Source organism: Pseudopodoces humilis, chromosome 7 (genome assembly GCF_049639895.1).
Source record: "Pseudopodoces humilis isolate 2021_Gansu_Grassland_sample_001 chromosome 7, ASM4963989v1, whole genome shotgun sequence".
NCBI classification, from domain to species: Eukaryota; Metazoa; Chordata; class Aves; order Passeriformes; family Paridae; genus Pseudopodoces; species Pseudopodoces humilis.
In genome coordinates this window covers 26,409,342-26,431,778 of record NC_142206.1, presented here as the reverse complement: position 1 = coordinate 26,431,778, position 22,437 = coordinate 26,409,342, and the positions used below count along the sequence as shown (strand labels likewise).

Below are 22,437 nucleotides of genomic sequence, written 5' to 3'. Positions count from 1 at the left end.
TTTTATGGGTTTGTGGACTTTTGGGATTTGGGAGTTTTTGGCTGTAGTGCTTTTAGAGTGTTAGGTTGAAAGGTTAACTTGAGTTTCTCAGTGTACATAACAGTAGACTATCTACAATTTGTAGCCTACTGAAACCACCTGTGTAACATTTGAAATTCTTTGAAATGCACAAGATACAGACTAGAATATGAAATGCTGTTCTTGATGTATCTCAGGACGCCGGTTCACACTGCTGGCCCATACTGAGCCTGCTGCTGACCAGCACCCCCAGGTCCCTGCTCTGCAGGGCTGCTCTCCAGCCACTCCTCTCCCAGTTTATACTTGTCTCTGGACTATCTTGTGTCTTCCTGTATTGGGTTTACATGGCAAAGTGTTGGTAGCAGGGTGGGCTCATGCTGAGGTGGCTTCTATGGCTGCCAGCTGCATTTCAAGGCTAATGTGGAGGATTTGATCTCTGCTTTCCAAACAAGTAGATAAAGATAGTCAGTGTGCTTGGCTGAGTCATGTCACTCTGAAGCATTAAACAGCATCATCAGTCTGGCAGAGGGAGCAGGACACAGTGTTTCTGTAATGACAGGTCAGCAAAGGACAATAGTGTTCTGTGCAGCTCTCAGTTTCAGAATACAGAGGAGTGACAATGACAGGGAGGGGTGCCTATGAAATGCCTGCCTTGTTTCTTCAAATGACCTCTCTAAATATAGTCATGCTTTTATTTCTGTACTGCTGAAAAGTTGTAGCTTTAATAGTGTGGTTTGTCCAGGATAGATTCTTGGAAGATATTTTCTGTAGATTATGAATGGGTTCTGTCTTTTAGCAATTCTTTACTTTGCACCTATCCTTCCAGAATTAAAGTCTGAGAATTGGTGTTGTTGTAGTGAGGCTGGACTGACTCATCTCAAGTGATGGTTCTTACAGATACAAGCAGGGCAGATGTAATTTCTGTACAGAGTATGACTAATGCTTCCAGCTCTAGCCATTCACATGCCAGTGGGGAACTGAATATATTGTATGTGGCTCTGTGCTTGCCTTTTCTTCTAGGATGCCCAGCAAATGGATAGGCTTTTTGAATCCACTGTGGTAATTTTAAAAAAATGTCTCATTTTAGACATTTTCTGACAGGCCTTACTCAAGATTCAACAAGTTTGAAGGAAGCTTTGTACACCTTTTGCACATGAAATCTAAAGAGATAGTGCAGCAGGGAGTGCAATAAATAGTCTGGAAGGTGCTAGGAGAGGTGAAAGAAGGCTTGCAAAGTTGTTGGAGGTTAAAGCTAAGCCTGGAGGGATTTTTAGCTTGATTGCATCCTTTGCCTTTGCAATCCTTGCTTGCAAGTACATAATAAGCCTTTAGCAGAACACTGAGTGACAGTTTTCTGTATTGTTAAATTAAAGAGCTATTAAATTGTTTAACTCTGGTGAATTGCTATTAGGCTGTGGAAAAAGTAAAATAGCAAATGAGCTTTATATTGTACTAGATTATTCATCTGGTTTCTTTCCATGGCTTCTAAAACCAGAAGTACCATCAGATCATCTTGTTAGACTTGTTAGATGTCAGACTGTTACCTGCCATGGAGCTACTGAAATGTTAGTCTTGATCATCTGTGGCTGACCAAAGTCTATTTTGAAGACAAATGATCCCTCTTCTATTATAGATACCAGGAATGGCAAAGTCACCACATTTCTTGGAGCTATGTTGTGGTCAGTGACCATCTTCCAGCAATGGGTATGCACCTTGTTTCCAGCCTTGTTTATTTTGGCCAGATATTAGCACATGACATCTTTTCCTAATACCTTAAAAGCCATTCCATAAGCACTGTTTTTTTTATTTGGATCAATTTTATAAAATATACCTAGTTTACATCACAATCTTATTTTTATCAAACCAGTAGATGCAACCCACCAAATTCTGATTATAAACCCCTCTTTATTTGATGTATCCCAATGTATCTCTGCCCTTGCATTCCCTCCAATTCTTCACTGTCCCTTTATCAAATGCAGACTCCAGTACCCTTCCCACAACTGCTACACACTGAGATTAACATTGCTTTGTTATTCTTATATTCTTACATATAAATGAGTTCCCTGTTTCTATATATAGAATCCAGTTGCCCTCATTTGCCTTAAAGGCTTCTGACAAGTTGTTTGTCTTCCATAAGCTGATCAGTTTGTTTTTTCGACACTCCAGTCTTCCCTTTTGTAAGGGGTAGTAAACTGTAACGTTTGGCAGTCCTTTAATCATAACTCACACTCCAGTGAATTAGATTTTACCAGGGTTAAACAGGCCAGATCATTCTTTATGATTGCCCTGTCCTCAGTATTACTCCGTCAATCTTTGTTCTGCTAATCTGACCAGTCAGGGTGCCTTGTTTGTTTCCAAAGCATTCATGAAAATGTTCAATAGAGTTTGAGACTGGTAAACTCTTAAAAATTCCTCAAAAGAAAACTTTTCAGTGATACTTAGCACTGAGTACTACTTCTGAAATCAGTTAGAAAAAATATTCTTTAGCTTCCTAATATATACTTTCTTTTCAGACTTTGCATTAAAAAATCTTTCTATCTTTGCACAATAGACTAAAAAAACATGATATATCAGGGTAGAACAAAAGCTGTTTCTTCATATTGAAAAACATTCCTACTGACTGGCTTCCAGAGACAGCTCAGGGCTTACCAAAACTGCCCATCACCTTATGGGGAATCTCTGATTTTGTTATGCCATGCACATTTCTGGGAGGACATCCTCTAATTGCTTTGACATCCTTTGCAGCCTTATTGAACTCGGGTCACTTAAAGACAGCTTCAGTAACCTGCCTTGCAAGATCAATGCATGCATAGGACAGCACATGTTTTGGTCTCACAGTGGCATCACCTCTATAGCATACCTAATATGAGGAAATTAAAGAAGAATTTCTGTTCAGAGTCCAAATATAAGCAAGTCTTTTGCAAAGTTTAATAAAGAAAGGAAAAGAAAAAGAATAAAAAGGAAAAAAAGAAAAAGAAAGGCAGAGTTATATCTCTTTATTAATATCAACTTCGGCAGCTTTCCTATCCTTTTTCCCTCTTCTTTTTTTCCCCAGATACATGGTTCTTAAGCTCTTTACTGAACCGTATGGCTAAGCATGTAGTTCACATGCAAGGGAGGTAGGTCTCTTGCTTCTGCCTTCATGCAAGGTGTTTCAGACATAAATTTTTTACTCCACATCTCCCCTGGTGTTTCTATACACACACACATGCACACACACACATATATATGGAATTGGGTGGAACCATCTGCTGTCCAGACAATAAATTGTACTAGCTAATGACTGTCCTAAGGACAACTAATTACACATCAACAAACTTTTTTTGGCAAAACACTCCCTTATGTGGTGGAGTGCAGTTTTCAATGTATAATTGCTTTGTATGCTGAAAGTTATATACAATATAAACATGCATACATTAACAAATGCTGTACAAAACGTATGAAGCATAAATGTAAAGAATTTATGCAACTTGAAACCAACTCTTCATTTAACGCAGGTATTTCTATCAACTACTTCAGGGATGATGGAGCATTTGGCATGCATGACTACCATCCTACATTTTGAGAAACAGCAAGAGAATCTGGAGTGGTAATATGTGATAATTGATTTTAATTAGTCATTCATTATATTCATTATGGCAATGGCAGCCAGGGTAAACAACTGGCACATCCCCCTTGCTGTTTTTTAAAACTGGCACAATATTCACATTCTTTCTGTAGTTCTGCAGTATACCAAGAATTAAAATAGCTGAAGCATAGTCAAGAATGCTAGACCATGTTTTATAAACTAATTGGTAAGAATGATCTCTGTTCTGTCTTATTACATGTAATATGACTATGTGCTCATTTTCATTATTCATTGGTGAAACATGTAACATGTCTTCTTTTTGAACATAGAATACAAGTGCTTTATTACCATTCCTGATTTAGCTGCATAATTAATAATTATTTTGCTTTTTATGCAAGTTAAAGTCCAAAGCTTTGGTAGCATTTTTCTTTCTCTTCATAAATATTTCCTTTTTATTTGCACATATGAGCTTATTATTGTCTTGGACTTGTAGAAATGCAGCTAATAATTAATTTTCCTTTAATGTCATATCTGTGTGATGTGATCTAACTGAGTAGGTTTTAGTTGTTACATCACATAGGGTCAAAATATCAAACCCATGTGAGAGTTTATGCAAGAGCTGTTTAGACAGGTTTCCACATGGTTTAGTAACATGTGGCTCCCTTTCATTTATTATAATGGATATTCAGCAATGTTTGCCACTTAAGAATTCGTTCTTCTTTAATCTGTGTTTTCTTGACCTGACCTAGGAGTCATGCTTGACTTTGATGTCTGTGAGTTCTAGCACAGTATAATGTTGCAATGGTGATTTAATTTAGCATGTAATAGGATGTACTTACATAGTTGCCTATCTCGATCTCCTGGAGAATGTTTCTTTCCTTACACATTTCTGAAACACTTCCTTAAGATGTTTTGCAATGGTTTCTTTAAAGTCTTTCCATACAGGGCTGTCGACATAGTTTAATCTTTGTGATCGGCCCTTTTGTGAGCAAGTGGCCACACTAGATTCCTGCATGGGTTTCTATTTTATTCAGCTGGAGCATGTGGAATGATGGTGAGACTCTTGCTTACCAGTCCCAGATTGTCCCATGTTTGGCCCCACAGACAACTGTGAAGCCTTTTGGAGTCACTGAGAAATGGCATTGTTTGGTTAATACCCATGTGGAATCATGTATCGTCACTGAGACCCCATCCCAGGGGCAGCTGGCACGAGGCACGTGTGATAGCTGAGATGGAACAAAGGGCAGATTTGACTCCCAACAGAGCCTGGGTTTGTTAAGCACTGCTTACATGACCTACCAGGTGCCCTGGAAAGGCTATCACTCCATCTTCCCAGTGACAACATGCTGTATATGGGGCAAGATTGGCTGCCGTGCGCGCCAGTTCTGATTGCACAACGAATGAGCAGGGCTTCAGCACATAAGGGAGATACTGGATGCAAGAGCTTCTGCAACAGCCAGGCCTTTCCCATACAAGGAAGAGGCACAAGGAATTTCAGCACTGCAAGATGAGATGGAGTGAGTACATCACCTAACCCTGTGCTTCCTTTTCCTCTCAGCTGGCAAACAGGATGGGAAATGCCCACAGTGGCTGGCAGCCTTTCCTCATCCGGGTATGCCTTCCCTAAGGATGTCCTCTTCCCATAGCTTGTGTTTTCTCACCAGGGCCCTCATACTGGAGCCATCTGCATCAGATGGGGACTGTGGTCTCATAATGCACTGTTCTATTATCTTTTGTAACTTAGGAAACGACAGAAAAATTAGGAATTTTATTATACAAAATCCTGAGGCATTGTCGTGTTGAAAAACGCAGTCTCCTGATGTATGCTGAAACACGCTGGCTACACATGTCTTGGCTGGAAAGGCAACGCACTCAGAAAGGTGCTGTGGCCACTTTTACACTGAGGAAGTAAAAGAGACCCTGCTTAACAATAGGGAAGGCTTGAAGGAACTGCCCAGAATCAGGGATGAACCTGTCACCTGCATTGGGGTCCCCTTGATCTTGCCTAGGTCTCTCAAATAACAATTCTTGTGGGAAATGGAATTTTTCTCTCTACAGTCAGGAAATGCACTCTGCTAACCAACAGATTTATGCATCAAATAATTTTTTATAATGCACTGTATCCCTTGGAGCTAACTGCAATGAATACTGGAAATTTAAAGCTGATGATAGCCTATGATGTCACAGACAAGGACAGTAAACTCGAAGGCATACCTCTCCAGCACTTGCTGGAGATTTTATTATGGTAGCAAGATACCACTAACCTGGCTACAGCTGAAAAGGTTTAGAGGCCAGTTATTTCTTGATAAGTTGCTTTTGCAGACCCAGTGCCTTTTAGTGTTTAAGGGGATACTATAGTGATGCTGGCAAGAACTAGAATACTCAAGGCGGAGCGTGCCCTACAAAGAAAGACTTATTTAAGAAATTTATATATGAGCTCCATAATAAAGAGGTATTGCATTTATGCATATGCACAGGTCTTCTGTGAGTCAAATCAGAAGAGACTGAGATTATGTTCTGTGAAAGAATAAACAGACCAAATAACCCTGCATATATGAGGTACTATAAGTATTTGTCCAGGACATTAAGTCCCTCTTGGAGAGTTTCTGAAATACTTTCTGAATACACATTTTTTCTGAGTCTGAGTAAAGTCAGCATATATGTAACAAAAAATATCTATACTCCCTATTTGTCAGGGGGAGGAGCATACAGAGACCTCTTAAAAGCAATTTAATATTTCTTCTAGTGGATAGAAACATTCCTTTTCTGCTGATTTTACCTTATGATCCAAATTTTCTCAAGCCATTTCATTTTTCTATCCTAATGCCTTCATGGCTTAGTGGTAGACTTGGCAGTGTTAGATTAACAGTTGGTCTCAATGGTCTTAGAGATCTTTTCCAACCTAAAAGATTCTATTAATCTATATTTGAATTACAGGTAAATATGTTTATGTATACCTTTCTCATTATGAGATATATATTTATCTTATTCCAATAAAGACCACATAGGTCACCAGAAGCAACTGTGTGGATCAGGCACTGTTTCACAGTCATTGCCATGTTAAAGTCCGATTCTTGTGAGTGATATTCAGCATTGCTCTCATGGGGATTGTTGTGATCTCTTGATTTCTGACTTGGACTTGAATATTTATGCTTCTATCAAAAATATCTATCTTCTTCTTCTTCAGATGGGCCACAGTGTAATAATACTTTTAGTGCCTGAAGCATCACATTGACGCACATTACCTGCATTTACCTGTAACCCTGAATAGATAGCATGGTTGTTTCTAGTAAAGATAAAAATAATGAAAATTACATTAAGAAGTGAAAAACCAGAAGGGCTTTCAGTGAATCTCTGTTTCTCCTATGTACAGAAAGGTGGTCTGAAAAATCTGAGAGGAACATGTGCTGAAGCACCTGATATCAAAAGGCCATGGTATAGGGATGAGATATAAGATTCTGTAGGCTGCAGAGAAGCTGTAAAGGATGGGAAAGAGGCTGAAGAGAGCAATCATGAAGAATGATTAACAAAAGTGGAAAGAAAACACAAAATCCATGTGATCTTTTATTTGTCCTTAGCAGTCACTTTAATAAACCCTTTAATAATTAAATCTGATCCAACCTATGTCTTTGAGCATTAATGTTTAATTCCTAACTCAGTTGTAGTTGTAGAATGTGTTATGTGTTGTTGTTTTAGAATGTATTTATTGTAGTCTTAGACACCATCAGACTAGTCAGGGGGGAAAAAAATCATTGCAGAAAAAAGCTTAAATGAAAATAATTTCAAGGCACAGCAACTTTGAGTGAAATGTGTCTCACCAATAGCTTATCAGCTGGCAGGCAGATCCCAAAATCACCAAAAGTGTGGTATCTTGGGATGGCCCAGCAAAGTTTCTCTATTCCTAGAGCTGCACTAAATGTATCATTTGGCCACTGGGGCTCTGCCCCACAAGTCTGGAGTGCATTTCCTCAGGGAGTCCCAGCCCTCTCCTGTCAGTCTTTCCTTCTGTCATTTCCCATTTGTCCCAAATTTGTCTCAGATGCTTGCCTATAAAGCTGCTGCTGAACTTCTGCAGATTGCAGCCTGGGGTTTCACAGAAAACCCAACTTGATATTACTCCCTTAATGCACCTGGACATGAGCTACCACTGCACAGCCTGTGCCTTGTGGGCGGGTGTCCCAAGTCAGGCTGTCTGCGTCACCACCACAGGGACCTTTGGTGATCCTGAACCTGAAAATGGCTGGAAGTTTGTACTGGAACTAGCCACACTGAATTTTGCATTTTTCTGCCACCTTGGTAATCACAAAACCTCTTCTTTGTTATTTGAATGGATACCAGAGAGGATTTTTCATTTATATGCTAATAGATATTTTGCCCAGGGGTGTTTTGCAGCTTCACATTGCAACAGAGTGAATCACGTGCTAACAACAAAACCAGTTTCCTCAATGTCAGGCTCCCTCAGCATCAGTAACTTTGGAAACAAGTGACTAAAAAGGGCATGCTGATTGCCCAGGGTGGGATTCATCTTAGCCACCTTCAGACATTCAGAAGCTAGGTGTCAGGTGTGGACTGGGTATTTAGGCTTTTCCAGAAGAATCCAGTGCGGTGGTGTTCAGTCACTACTTGCAGTTGCCAAGCTTTTTTTTTTTTTTGTCCACTCAATACTGAGAAAACACAACCAGCTTCTACTATGAGTTTAACTTTCAGACGACTTAATGGTCAAGTGTATCCTAAGTGCACACCTTGTGTAAAGGATGTGTTTGCCTCAAAAGGAATAGTGCCTCATAGCAAAAAGCAATTTTTCACTTTGAACTAATTTAGGAACTTAGGAAATTCAATACCACTGCCAGCTTTGAGTCAAAGGTACCTTTGGCTACATCTGACTTGAGCTTAAAGATCAGGAATTTCATATAGGCAAGGCTTGAGTCAGGAAAGAAAAGTTAGCTGTTAGGCAACAAGCAATTCTTAGTCAGCTTCCTAAGAGATGCTGAAGGCTTCTTCCCCCACCTCATTTTCCTTTGTCTTAAATGCAAAGGTGTAATATGACAATGTAAATGAAAACAGGATCTCATGCAAAAAACCTCACACCCATTAACTTCCATACATTTCAGAAACAAGACCTCGATCTGACAACCCTTGTGTGGCACAATTACAGAGAAATTGTAACAAATGTTCTCGTGCCTCTATTGTGGTACTGAAACTCTTCCAGGCACTTCAGCCAGGGACACAGGTAGGTTGTAGCAGAAGACAGAGAAAATGTCTGTGCTTTTGTGTATACAGTTACTTTTGTCTACACTGTTTCTAGCCACCATTCTCACAGAAAAAAAAAAAAAAATTCTAAAATTTTGTTTTACAGAAATGCTGATGCTCACATTAAGTAAAGCATCAGGCAAGAAATGGGAGAGACTTGTGGCTCTCCTTAACCTATTGCTATAGATCATCTAATTCTGGCTTCAGTTAAGCAGTTCCAGAAAGTTTCAATACAATGGTGAGAAAGAAAGTTAGAAGCAAACTGCACTTGCATTTCATGATAAAATAAATGTGCTTATTTAAAAAAAAAAAAAAAAGGATAATGTGGATATAAAATTAAACCTAAGAAATCAAACTTTTGGAAGGATGGAATACTCTGTGTAAGACGATCAGATAGTCTTTACTTGTTCTTCTTGTAAGAACAACTTTTCATATTGATTCCTCTGTTCACATAAGAAAAGTATGTAATGTGACTTCTGGAAGTCATTGGGTTTGTGTCTAGTTTCTGTTAGTCACGGTCCTAGTACAAAACTCAGAGCCACAGTCAGAGTGGGAGTGATTTCACACGTATGCCCATCTCTAAGAGGAAGCAGGATGCTTTGTCATCCTATTAATCTCAAGTTCTTTCATAAGCACTAATTTTAATCATTCAGGAGGACTTTCAATGCAAACGTATGTGTGCCTAATAATGCTTGCATAATGTCTTAGAAAATTTAATCACTGAGCTTCCTAGAGGTGTGCTGAACACATGCAGATCCTCATTAGATTAAAAAAAAATCCAACAAAAAAAATGTTGGATCAGTCCATTAAATTCCAGTGATCTGCTAATAGTATCCAGCCAGATGACGATTTCAATACAGTTGCTAAGAAATCTGAACCTTTTTTGTATCAGAAATTGATATTGTAGTTTGTAGAAACATTTAATGATTTTTCAAGGTGAAATGTTTCAATCTCATTTAAATTTGTTAAGCTGCATGCCGTATTAAATGTGAAGCCCAGAAATAAGAAAGACATTTAAAATGGAAAATTCATACAGTGTGGTTTAGGGAGCAGAGGAGTGTTGCTTATCATACCTTCTTTAATTTCTTTTGAGATAGAACACTATAAGAAAAATGAGTGTGTATATAAAAATCATGATGCAACAGCACTTTTCAGGGAAAAATGTTTTTTCTAGATAATTCTAATTATCTAATATCTAATTATCTAATTATTCATGTGTAACTGTCTTCATTCTAATGATCATCTCCATAATTATTTTTAAATTTATTTTTTGTTATGGATGTAATCATGTAGGGATTCAGGTTTGCATGGAGAAAATATATTGATGTGTTTATTAGGCTATTGCTACGCTCACTTTTAGAATATCACTGTAAGGCTACCTCACACAGATGATCTCTATCATATCATCAGTCAGGTTACAGCTGCTGTTGCATTTCCTTGAGCCCCAGGTGGGAATGATGTGGTCCCTCAGCAGGTTCTGCTCAGCCAGAAGACCTGCAGATATGAACACTCACACCTTACACCAGCTGCTCTTCAGACAAATAACGTGGGTGGGAAATTTCCCTGTTTCAGAAATCATGGAGGGGTGGAGCTCTGACTCAGTGCAATAAAACACCTGTTCAGCAACTTCTGAGACTTCTTCAAGATTGTAAATTTGTGTCAGGAGGCACTGGCACCTGTGGAGCCTAGTACTAAGGTGCCATTGACAGCAGCTGCTTTTAATGTAGCAGCGATCTCGATGGCATCAACTTCTGCCTTACCTCAGGTAAGTAGAACACAGAACAACCCTCGCAGGAAACTCGGGGTTTTGATTGAGGTTTGCCTCTGAACTACAATAGGCCAAGTCCCCTGTTATGTATAGGACTTAGATTTCCAGGAAAACCAGATTGTCCTTTCTTGGATATTTGCAGTTGTGTTCTGACCTAGAGTCAGAATCTTTCCACATAGCACAGAACTGGTACATTCATGTTATTTACCATAATGCAGAGGTACAAATTGCCTGTTCCACGTTGGAATGCTACAGTGGGACATTGAAATAAGTAAAAAACCTGATCTTTACTCTCTTTTTCATCCCCTGTTCTTCTTCCCTCAGCAGAATTCAAGCAGAAAATCAAGCCCCTTGGAAAATGAAGAAAGAAAATGGATGATGCACTATGTAGCCCCAAGTGATGATGCTAAGGTACCATATTTCAACAAACTAAAAATATGGGGGACTAAGACAATACCTTTTTGAAAAGGGTAGGATCCTCCTTCCTCCTCCCCCACCCTGATTTGGTTATTAAATATTCACATGGTTATGTAGAAGTAGGAATATTTAAAGAAAATTTTCTTTAGCTGCAATATCTGCATAGTATTAACAACATAGAATGTGTTATTTTCATGGTTTTATTCCTTAGAGAAATACCTTAGTGAGAATGTTCTCGATTTGCTGTTAAAATGAGACTGACTTTGGCCTTCTTCTAATGCTTCCTATTGACTTAATGGAGCTGTAGCCCAGAACGAATGGAGAATGTTGGCAGAATCAGAAAGTCAGGGCTTGGTTGTTGGTGAACCTTTGGGGTCCGGTTGTTAATGCCAGTTTTCAGAACAAATGCCCACTTTGATCCCTGTGCACTTCCTCACAATGAATAAAACAACTCTGGCAACATGCAGGGCCTCTGGCAGAGATGTAGCAGCATCAAACACGTAGCAGCTCTATCAGTGATAGCTTTTGCAGCTGGAATTGTGCCAAACTGCCTCAAAGTAAAACCTGAGGGCTCCAAACATAAAGAAAACTTCCTTTTGATGACATCTTAAATGGTGTGTGATTGAAGTGTCTATAGCTCGAAGAACGTTGTTTTGCCTATGTATGTCACATCTTATCAAGCTGATTGATCAAACTGATCTCTTGTTAACAGCCTGCTGGCACCTCCTACAGATGGATATTAGTGTACAAAAGGTACAAACTACCAGTGGGGAGTGAAACTTGCTGTAAAGGGCAAAGTAACATAACCAAAAATGACATGGCATTTTGGTTTTTCTTGATTTGCTGTGTGTGTGCGTGTATGCTAAAGCTCAGCAACAGAATGTACTAAAGCAGGAAAAGCAGCTGTTGGGGAAAAGAATGACCTCACTTAGCAGTTTTGTAATGGTTTAATGTATTCATACTGAAGCTGTGTTTTGGTTTAGAATATCCATGGCTAAAAGCAACCTCTTTACCACTAATATACTTATATTTACATAAAGATTGTTAGGATCCAGCATATGTTTTAGAACATACGTGAAGTCGTACAAAAAAAATTGCGTGGCCGTAACCTCCTGCATATTGTGGGTATGGGACCCTTTCCACAGCTTTAATTCATTATTCGTGCCATAATTTCTCCCTACCAAATGAACTTCTGAAAGTCCTGTTTGCTGTCCACAGGTATTTAACAACAAAGACATTCTCTGACACTCCTTATTTACCTCCCGGCTTTGGATATGTCTTCACTCCTCTGTAATAAATCTCGGCAGAAAAATGGCATTAAAGGCACAGACTTGTCTAAACTGGCCAATTTCTGCCTCTTACAGGTATTGGGTTTCCTGGGTAGCTTTTGGTAATTGCCTGAATTTTTGCAAGTCATAGCTTGCTATCTTCAACAGAAGGATAATCATTAGTAGAGAGCTATTAGAAAGGATAACATGCTTGTAGCAGACCTTGAATTCCAGAAGAAGTAAACAGGTACAAAAGCTTTCCTTAATGCAAATGCATTTTGCATTTGCAAATGCAAAAACATTTGCCTAAGTACTTGTTTCAATTTGAGAGGAATTTGCATAGCTGTGTGATAAACTGAATAATTACTGGATTTGGTTTAGAAAATTATGCCTGTGGCTGTGCATGGAATTTAGCTGCTGCCTACCTATAGTGCAAAGCCAAATATGCTCCACTGCTAAACTTTTAGGAAAATGTAACAACAATTCACAGTTTTGTGGAGCTGGCTCAGCCTGTGTTCTGATAATGCTGAGATCTTACCTCCCCTGTTGAGAGCACAGCCATGTAAAATATCCTGTGCCTTACATGTGACTTAGAGCAACAGTGATTAATTTATTTTTTTTAGTTTTGGAATATACCCACCCAGAAGCCAATATATTCTATTCTTTGTAGCCTGATGAGGAGAATGCATTCTTTTTAACGCTTAACCCACTTGATTTGGATGTGCTGCTTCTGTACCTCACAGCAAAAAGTGTGAGCATTTTAACCAGTCAGCTCACTGAAGATATCCTGATACAATTCCTGGTCATAAACTTGAGCTCATGGGCAAGTTTCATGGTTATATTAGGCACTGGCTTCTATTTAACGTGCCTTTCAATCACCCAGCGTTTTTTAAAAACATCAATTTTGACACTTTATTGGACAACTTCATAGCCTGGAAATTATTCAATTTTTTTGTGCAATTTCCTTTTATGACCTTCATGTCTTTCATTCTTACAGAAATGGAAATTATTTGAGAGGTTAAGCTAAATTTTGTCATGATGGGTTCCCCATGCTCCAATGTTCTACACACTCCAGCTGATGTACTGTCTTGTCTCACTGATTTCTTATACTTTGATCTTTTTATCTTCAACATTTGTCACAGTAGCAGCATATTTGTATGTGCTTTCTCTTATTTCACTCAAGAGTTTATCCCTGTTATTTTAATTGAAGTTTATCAGAAAATTATAACGTCTCCTAATTATTTCATCATCTTCAACCAGCTCTCCTCTATTTCACTTCAGACTGTCTTTTCTAACTTTTGGTCATTAGCTTTCATAACAGCTTCTTTCTTTGGCCACCCCTTCTTGTTGATGATGTTTCGTATTGTGACTTTACTAGGAATTAGTGATCCATTTGTCTTCTGCCATTATCTGAACTTCTCAAACTTTTTCTGAATATCAGTGGTCCACAATATACTGTGACTATTTCTTGACCCACTGTATACCGTGCCTTCAGTATTATTTTTCTGAGTATCTTTTTGCAAATACTCAAATGGCATCATAGTAAGTTTGGCCATTTCATGACTTCCTGTCTTAGTTTAGGGCAAATTAGGAAGGAAAACTCCAAATGGGGATTTCCCCAGGGAAATGCCCCTCCCCACTAACTGGTCCGGGAAAAGAAAAAAATTCCTTAGAGAGAAGTGGAAAAAGCTGTTTATTTAACAGAAATTGAGTAATATTAAATAATAAAACCTCTTGCTGTTTGATGGGATGGCAAGTCTAGGAAGAAAAGTCCTTTTCATGTGGTGTAGCTCGGCTCGCTCAGGTTCTTATCAGTCCCTCTGGCGCTGGAAAGTGCCGAGGCCCAGGCCCCGGTGGGCCACAGGCGTGAGCTCCCGGGGTTTGGCTGGGTGTTCAGTCCAGAGCAGGCTTGCACAGATCCAAGAAAATTGGGAAAAAAACAAACAAAGGTCCAGGGAACTCCTCTGCCTCAGCTAGCTAAAACTAACTAAAAGCCAGAGAGAAGCTCTGTCCCGCTGTCTGTCCGTGCTGCAGACACCACAGTCCAGGAGCGGGATGTGTGGGAGTGATGTTTTTCTTTAACACAAACTGCGCGCTTCTTCTTCCCCCTCTCTTGCTCCCAAAGCCAGTCTTAAAGGTGCAGAACTTGATATATAACATAAACCAGACGATTGGGGATACCAGTATCATAAAGTCACCCCAGGACACTTCCACAGCTCCTTGCTACTAGAACTGCAAACTAACACTTCCCTGTTGCTAAATCTGCCTCATCTTAATGCTGTAATATTTTGTTTTTTCATTAATGCTTTGCTCAGAAGTCCTTAAAAGATTCCTTATTATTTCATAGCCTAACTCTGATGACTTTTTTTACGTACATATTATTTATAGATATACTATTTATACCTTCCCCTTTTATTGGAGATACCAAATTCAGGATCTGCTGATAACACATTTGTATGCAGATTAAAGCTCTTCACGTAGCAGTAGCAGTCAGACCTCAGGACCTGACAGAGTTTGCATTTACTTTCCCCTGCAGAGCCTTATCCTCAGACATCCACTGCAGTCATTTTATGTTACTCCTTCTATCTAACAAAACTGTTACTGCTATAATCATACATCAACTCCAGAACTTATTACTCAATACAATCTGAAATTTCTGAAATTCCTTTTCTTCTGCTTCTATTCCTAAACAGTTAGAGAGGGAGCCACCCCTAGTGTTGATTTACCCTTTCCATTCAGTCTCTGTAGTACAACTATGATGCAACTCTCTTTCCTTTCTATAAACTTGAGCTGTTTTGATAATTTTCCCCCAACTGTTCTCACAGTTGAGAGAGACTATTGGGGAATCAATAACCACCTATGCTGCAGCCACAGTAAGCATTGTCTATTTTCTCCTCCTTTTTTTACTAATACCCTGCTTGCTCTAGCTGCTGCTAGGGGACACGACGAGCATGTTCTCTGAAGATGTAAAATCCATCAAGAATACATGGTTGTCACAACTTTTACAGACCTAGATGGTCAGGCCTGGCACCTTCAACAAGGAATTGGGGATAGTTGTCTTTGAAGTTAAGGATTATAGGCAAAACTATTCCATATCTATCAATCAGATAACCATCCTTGGTAAGGAAAAACCTCTGTTCCCACAAAGCAAGCTAGGAGTTTGTCTAAAGCTACGTGTTCTGCAGTGCTTAGACATTCCCTAAGGTGCTAACACTCATCCTTAGTCATCTCTCTCTCAGGAAAATGATTCTTTTAAAAACAAGCAAGAAAACATAAAAATACCTGTCTTTTTCCCCCCCTTCTCACCAATTATCCAAGCACTGCATTAAAAGAAGAATATTTTGTGTAGGCCTTGATTCTACCTTGAACAACACAGGCTCTTGGTCAATAGCCAACCAAATTTGAAGCATCTCTGATACCTGGATTTACTGAATTTTGTCTTCATATTGGCTGCTGATGGTCATGGGTACAATTTAATGTTACTGGCTAAATGAACTTTTTCAGTTTATTTACACCATCTTAACTTTCCTATTCATCCTCTCTTTCCACACCTTCTCTTTGTGTGCACAGATAGCTACAGGTTTTAGGGGTCAATGAAGTTTGTGGAGAAAGTGCATTCTGCTACCTATTGTTTATTTACTGTGATGCCAACTGGAAGAGAAAACTTTAGCAGAACCTTGGTTCTTTTCAGTGTTTGTTTGCATTAAAGTCAATACACATATTCAAAACTTTAAAATACACCTCCTTTGTTTTGTTTTTTTTTTCAGCAGGAAGAAATTACACCTTACTCCTTGCTTACTGTAAGAATCATAAAGTTGAAAAATGCTCATCAGGCAGATTTTTGTAAGTACCTAATTTTTTCATTGATGTTACATGATTCTCAAATTACTGTATCAGCCCCTGCTTGTGCTAGATACTGCACAAATGCAAAAAACAAAAGTCATACTTGCTAAGAAATCACAGCTGAAAGCAATTTATGCCACAGAATGTCTATTTACAATTTCAGAGGTTTATTTGGTTATGGGGGCTTTTTGCACATTATTTATCTGGCAAGTTGGCTGTTTAAGGTGCTTGAAAATATCTTAACACCAGTTTTAATACAGAGATGTTTATATAACATGTCCATGACAAATGCATAGAATATGCAATTCTATGCTGAAATACTTACCCTCTTAATTCTTTGGTTGTCCTGACCATCATGACATCAGCTGCCTCTTGCCCCCCAGTGAAAGATGTCTGAGAGAATTTTTTGGGGGACTACGGTACATGGTACATTACAGCTGACAGGCAAAGTGTTTTGAAAATGTGTGATATTTGGGTAGCCCTTGCCTGGTGGCTCACCTTCCTGGAGATTTTTCTCTGAGGATTTTCTCCTGCCACTCCTACATGTGTCTCATGAACTTGGCACATCACTAATAACACAGTTTCACCTATCCTTTTACCATACTGCTCTTCCTTCTCTTGTTTTGCATTTTCTTTCCTTTTTGGGAGATCATGATGAAGTTTGCCGAAGCCATAATACCCTACAGATAAAAATTCTCACCATCTCTTCATATTTCACTCACTTTGGTGTTTCAAAAGCATGGATGTCACCTTTATCAATTTTCCAATCACGTGAAGAGAAGTGTTCTGTTCACATTGTCTGTAATATTGGGTTGTAGAGAATAGAAACAATATTATAGTATAGCAGAAAAGGTCAAATGAATTTCTATTCCTTTTGAAAGCTATGAAACATTGCATGTATATCCAAGACCTCACCTTCATTCCTTTGAACTGTTGATTTAATTTCTCGTAGTATCACCTTTCATCTAGAATGAAAATTGAACAAGATAAGAACCATGATTCAGCTGCTTATGCAAAGGGATTGCACAAAGTAGAATGATGCTGCATTCTCAGAAAATAGTGTTACAGTTGTGACCTTGTCCTCTGTCCTGATGACAGGGAGATTTCTGACAAGTCCCTCTTTGTGAAATGCAGACAGTTTGAAAGTTCCTGTTATCACCAAAATACACACACCTGGAGTAGGGCTCAAGATGTGTGGGCTCAGTTTTTAGCTCTGTTCATGGACTTGTTGCATAAGAAGTTTAGGCAAATATATTCATCAAAAAATTCTGTGCCTCTGTTTCCCTGTCTACAAAACATAGTGTCTTCTCCAACACATTTTGTCTCCGTCTTATCTATTGAGGTGATATGCTCATTTTGAATCCTCTTTTCAGATTCTTTTGTTAATTACTAGTAAATAAGTCTTGGGGACCTGCTGGTGAAGAAAAAGATGTCTTTTCTTTCTGCCAGTAATCCCCAAGCTACTCTGTGAGCCTATTTGAGCCTGTTTCTTAAGGATGTCACAGAATGAAGCGCTGTAGACCAGGATGCTGTTGAACAAGGAAGATAAACATCAGATAGCTCTTTGTTGACTGAGTAGCAACCTACCTCTGCTTTCAAAGAAGTTGAAGTCTCAAAGGAAAAATAGTGTGATACTCTGTGATTTAAAAACTAAAGTACAATTCAAGAAAGATATATTGTGGTTTTCAAGTGCTTGATTTTGCACTGCAATTGATGTTCTTTTAGCTTAGCATTTTTATTTTAACATTTGAATGCATTTGAAGTATCAGAAACCTGAAATAACTAGACATGCTACTGTGTGCTAATGAGAATAATAAAATTACATTTACCTAGCCTTTCCTCAGCCATATGATCTTTCCCCTGGAAAACTGATCATAAGCATCTGATACAGATGCTGTCTGGCTGTGAAATATCTGTAGAAGACTGACAGTTTTTGTAATAACATATTTCAGCCTTCCCTAGATTTTCAGTTTCTCTGTATCAAATCCAGGAACAAGCCACCTTTTCAATCAAGTGCAGCCATTTCTGACTTGCTTTTTCTGCCTGCATGCTGGCTTCCCATCTCTTTCAGCATGTGCAGTGCTCCATTTTCTCTCTGTTTGTTGCAAGTGCACTCATACCAGGTAGTTTAGTCATAGAGTTTCTACATTTTTCTTTGATTTAATTGCCAAATCCTGGCTTCAGGGAATACCACTTCTGTATATTTCCACTGATATTCCTCATTATCGCATACACCCAACTTAATCTTGGCTGTTTTTTTTTAAAATATGCACCTCAAGATCCATGGGATGTGTGTTTCACAAGCCTGGGATGAAATCCAAGCTTATTCTGAAATCTGATGTTCCACCTTTGCCTGTAGACAGCACATGCTGATTGAGTTTGGCACAAAAAGAAAAAAAATTAAACTGAAAAGAAAACAGTTGACTCCTCCTGAATGGGTCAATTGGCCCCTTTCATATCCCTGCTGTCAGCCCGCCCCTTTTGTGGTCTCCTCTATACTGAGTGATGTTCCTCTTCAACATATGCCTCATGCTACGTATAATTGGTATCTGTCTTGTCTTATCTTACCATGCAAATGTTCTTGATAGACCTGGGCTAGTTATTTTCCACTGTACTTCTAACTAACCTTTATGCCAATTAGTAATCATGGTCAGACTCAAACTTTTGTGGCACTCCCTGATCTCACTGTGGGCACTGGAGAGAAGGGCACCCAGATAAGATCACTTACACTCATCCTGCTGCCCTGCAAGCACTGAGTGTCATCACCAGGCTGCAGTGCTCCATGCAGTTTGGCTATGAAGGTGGTGGGGGTATTAGAAAGGAATTAGTTCCATTAAAGTTTGAGTCTATTACAGTCTGGCACCTGTTTTGCAATAGTAATTCCCCTCCTCAGTCCAAGACTGTATGCAGCCTTTTGTAAAATTTAGTAAAATAATGACTTTTTGGGTCATTGGTAAGTATGTCCATTTGCTCCTTTTCAGCTGGAAGTTAGTGCTTTTACAAAAGCTCATGTTTCCTAACTGTTCATGGTGTCACTACTTCCAAAGAGCTCCCCGTATGTGGGAGGAATATCTGGTCAGGATGACATGGCAGGGAAAATGGCATATTAGTGTTGTAGTCAGCAACTGCAGGATCATGTCCAGGGAAGCCACAGTTTCTGGGAACCAGTATGTAATGCAATGAGATGGGCCTCTGTTCATGAAACCATTTATTTAGCATGGGAGCAATACATACCCAGAGACACAGAGCCCTGAACAAAGGCAGCACAGGGGTTTTTGAGGGACAGAACTCTTGAGAGACTCCACCTTTGAGGGTGGAGTTTAGGGTTAGAGACCACTAAAAACACAACAAGGGAGAAACTCCAGGGTCTCAAACCCAATCAGAACTCCTGGGCCACTCCTCCCAAGAGGTCTGGGGTGAGAACTTCATCTAGGGCTCACACATCCCCTACCACAGGGCGTCAAAATTTACACACGTGGCTTACAGCCATGCCTCTCACTTTAACAATGCTTATCTGAAACTAACTCTTTGCCTCCCTGAGGCACCTCACAACATATTAGCTTCTTTTCTTGCTGCTGACACCCCTTCCAGGGACTGTTTCCCAAAAAGATGGAGAAGGAGCTGGGTGATGGGAGAGGAGAACCACGATGGCACAGGCTGTCTACACCTTCCAGCTTCTCTCCTTAATCAAGTGAGCTATGGGGTGGCCGCACAGCTGCACCAAGCTCCCAGCCTGGCCCACTTTCACTGTCATTAGCGCTTACTTGTTTCATGGCAACCCCTAAACCAGCTGACACCCCGCTGTCCCTGCTCCACGGACGCACACGGGATCAGTGAGGGGATCGGCCTCGTTTGGCACTCCTGAAGCCCAGGCACCAAGAGAGGGGATTTGCCCTGAGGCAGCAGAAGTGGAAGCCAACTTCATCCATGTCCTTAGGCAGCGCAGCTGAACACACCTGCGGTTACCTCATCTCTCCACCATGTGAAAGAGCAAAACTCTGCTGGGCTCCACTGGATCTCACCTAGTCCTGAAGACCTGAGTAAAGATGTCTCTGTGGCAGTACTGCTCTCTGAAACTGTGGCAGCCTACCAGCTGATCCCACGTTCCAAGGGATGACCTTTGCTGCTGGAGCGCAGGCTCTGGCTCATTAACACAGAGGAGGTGAAGAGTGGTGGTGTCAGGTCTGATGCATTCGGCCTCACTGGTGCTGAGGTTTGCAGTGCTCTTCCTGAACTGCAGGAAGTGAGGAGCTCTGTGTCCCAGTAAGAAATAACTTGGAGTGAGCTTTAGGTTGACAGGTGATTTGCTTTCTGGGACACAGTAACTTTTCTGAGAGAAGTCTTGCCAGATCAAGAGGCTGTCAGAACTGAGAAAGAAAGTTAAAGTCCTGGGCTGAAATGTGACTGTACTCAGGTATATTTTCTACTGTAGAAAAGATGCATATGTGGAAACTTTCTCAGCTGTGGAAACAAACCTGTTGGTCTTAGCTGAGATGTCAGAACAATCACTCCTCTCCCTCGACTCTTCCTTTTGTTTTCAGATCTTCCTTTGGTTTTTCACCTTTGAATGAAGAGAGGCCTTACATATTTATAAAAGAAGAGCTCAGAGACTTTGCCCTCTAACGTCTTACGAAATTATTTTGTGGAGGTTTTTGTATTATTCCTTCAGAAGAAATGAGTTGGTTCTGCAGTAGGACACTTGGAGCCTTTGCAAAACAGTCATTCTCCAGAGACATTAGGGGTTAGTTTTGATACAGAAAATAAGTGCAAAAAAATGAGGGAGATTACAGCTAGTGAAGGTGGCACTAATGGCCCTGTCCCAGGAGAGCAAGTGGTGCCAGTGGGAGCACAGTGGCACAGGAGGGAGAGGTGACCAGATATGAAACATTGATCTAGGACTGCAGCAGGTACTGTGTCCACTGAATCTGCTCCAGGGAGAAAATCCTACTTTGCCACTTGACTTAAATGGCTGGACTGGGTGAAGTGCTCATTCACACGGGGACTCTGTTCATCCCTGGTCAAAGACATCGCTGATGAAGCACAGTAGATCTATGAGCTTTTGTTATTTCCACAAGTAAACCACAGAGAGTAATACTGTGATTACAAATGAGTGTTGCACCAGGATGCTGGTAGAGCTCTTAGCCGAGTTCAAATCCTCTCTCAGATAGCAGTAGGAGTAAATCCTTAATTCTGTTTGTATTGTATGAGGCTGGTGAGGGAAAATGTTCCCAAATATCATGTCCAGCAATTGAGAAATGGGAGCGGTTCTTCTCCTCCTCCTCTTAAGCAAGCTGTAGTAAACTAGGATTCAAGGAGAACCTGTCTGTGCAGGTGAAGAATATTTCACTAGGAGAAAATTATTTCTTCGTTTTGGTGTTACGAAATGCAGTAACAGGACAGATGGGATTTTGTAGTTTACATTCATTGTTCTTATGAATAGTTTTTCTTATATGCTTTGGTTTTCAGTGCTGTAATTTTCTCCTTACCTGTGATGGAGATGAGTGCTTTTAGCATGGGATGGTTCACCTCAGGTACACCTCACAGGATTGTACTCTGACAGAGCACAACACATGGCTGCAATTCTACTTCTTTTGGTCTTGTATTTTTAACCAATCTTTAGCTCTAAGACAGAGTTGAGAAGAAGTCTCACCGCCATAGAAATTAAATACAAAGCTATGAATTGGAAAAGGACATCAGGGTCTCCTAGTGCTGGCTTTCAAAGAGACATGCAGATGTCTCAGCATTCACATGAGGTGACATTATGTCTTTAGGGAAGTTGCAATACATGCACTGAAGGGCCCGGCATGGCATGAAACTGCTAAAGAAGTCCAGCAACTGCATTGCAACTAAAACATGAAGAAAATGCTAATAGAATTTTTTTTTTTTTTTGTATTAGCTCTCAGGTAGCAATGAATAAACTGGAACATTTTCAGTAGCTCTCTTGTACACTTTTTTCAGGGATAAGAGGGAGCAATGTAAGGTGATTAGTCGTTTCAAGGGCTCCCATATAGTATGGGTACAATAGTCGTCATAGTATTCAGCAGATATTCAACTATCCTGCTATTTTTTATTTATCTCACTGTTTGCCTCACAGTTTAGCCTCAGCTGAAGTGAACTTCTACAGAAATAAATAAGCTCGGTTAGACTCACAGCATGGGAATTTTACTGTCTGTAAAATTAAAGGAAAACAGAAAATCACAGGAATTCTATGGAAAACAATAACCTCTCCACACTGGTATGGACTGAAGATGGTAGATGAATTGTGGCAAAACCACATGTGGCGTAGTCCCCTTTCTTCACAGGAA

At 39.9% G+C, this 22,437-nt stretch overlaps 1 protein-coding gene across 1 annotated transcript in view; it reads left to right on the top strand.

Moving 5' to 3' along the window:
* Window positions 1-10,493: 10,493 nt before the first annotated feature.
* The window catches only part of LOC102109241 (cytosolic phospholipase A2 epsilon-like), a 35,692-nt gene continuing 23,748 nt past the window's right edge, over window positions 10,494-22,437 (top strand). Inside the window, exons 1-3 of the mRNA XM_005522595.2 lie at window positions 10,494-10,601; window positions 10,929-11,015; window positions 16,057-16,132. Coding sequence (XP_005522652.2) covers window positions 10,575-10,601; window positions 10,929-11,015; window positions 16,057-16,132 — 190 coding nt within the window. The 5' untranslated portion in view covers window positions 10,494-10,574. The remainder of the gene's footprint in view (window positions 10,602-10,928; window positions 11,016-16,056; window positions 16,133-22,437) is intronic.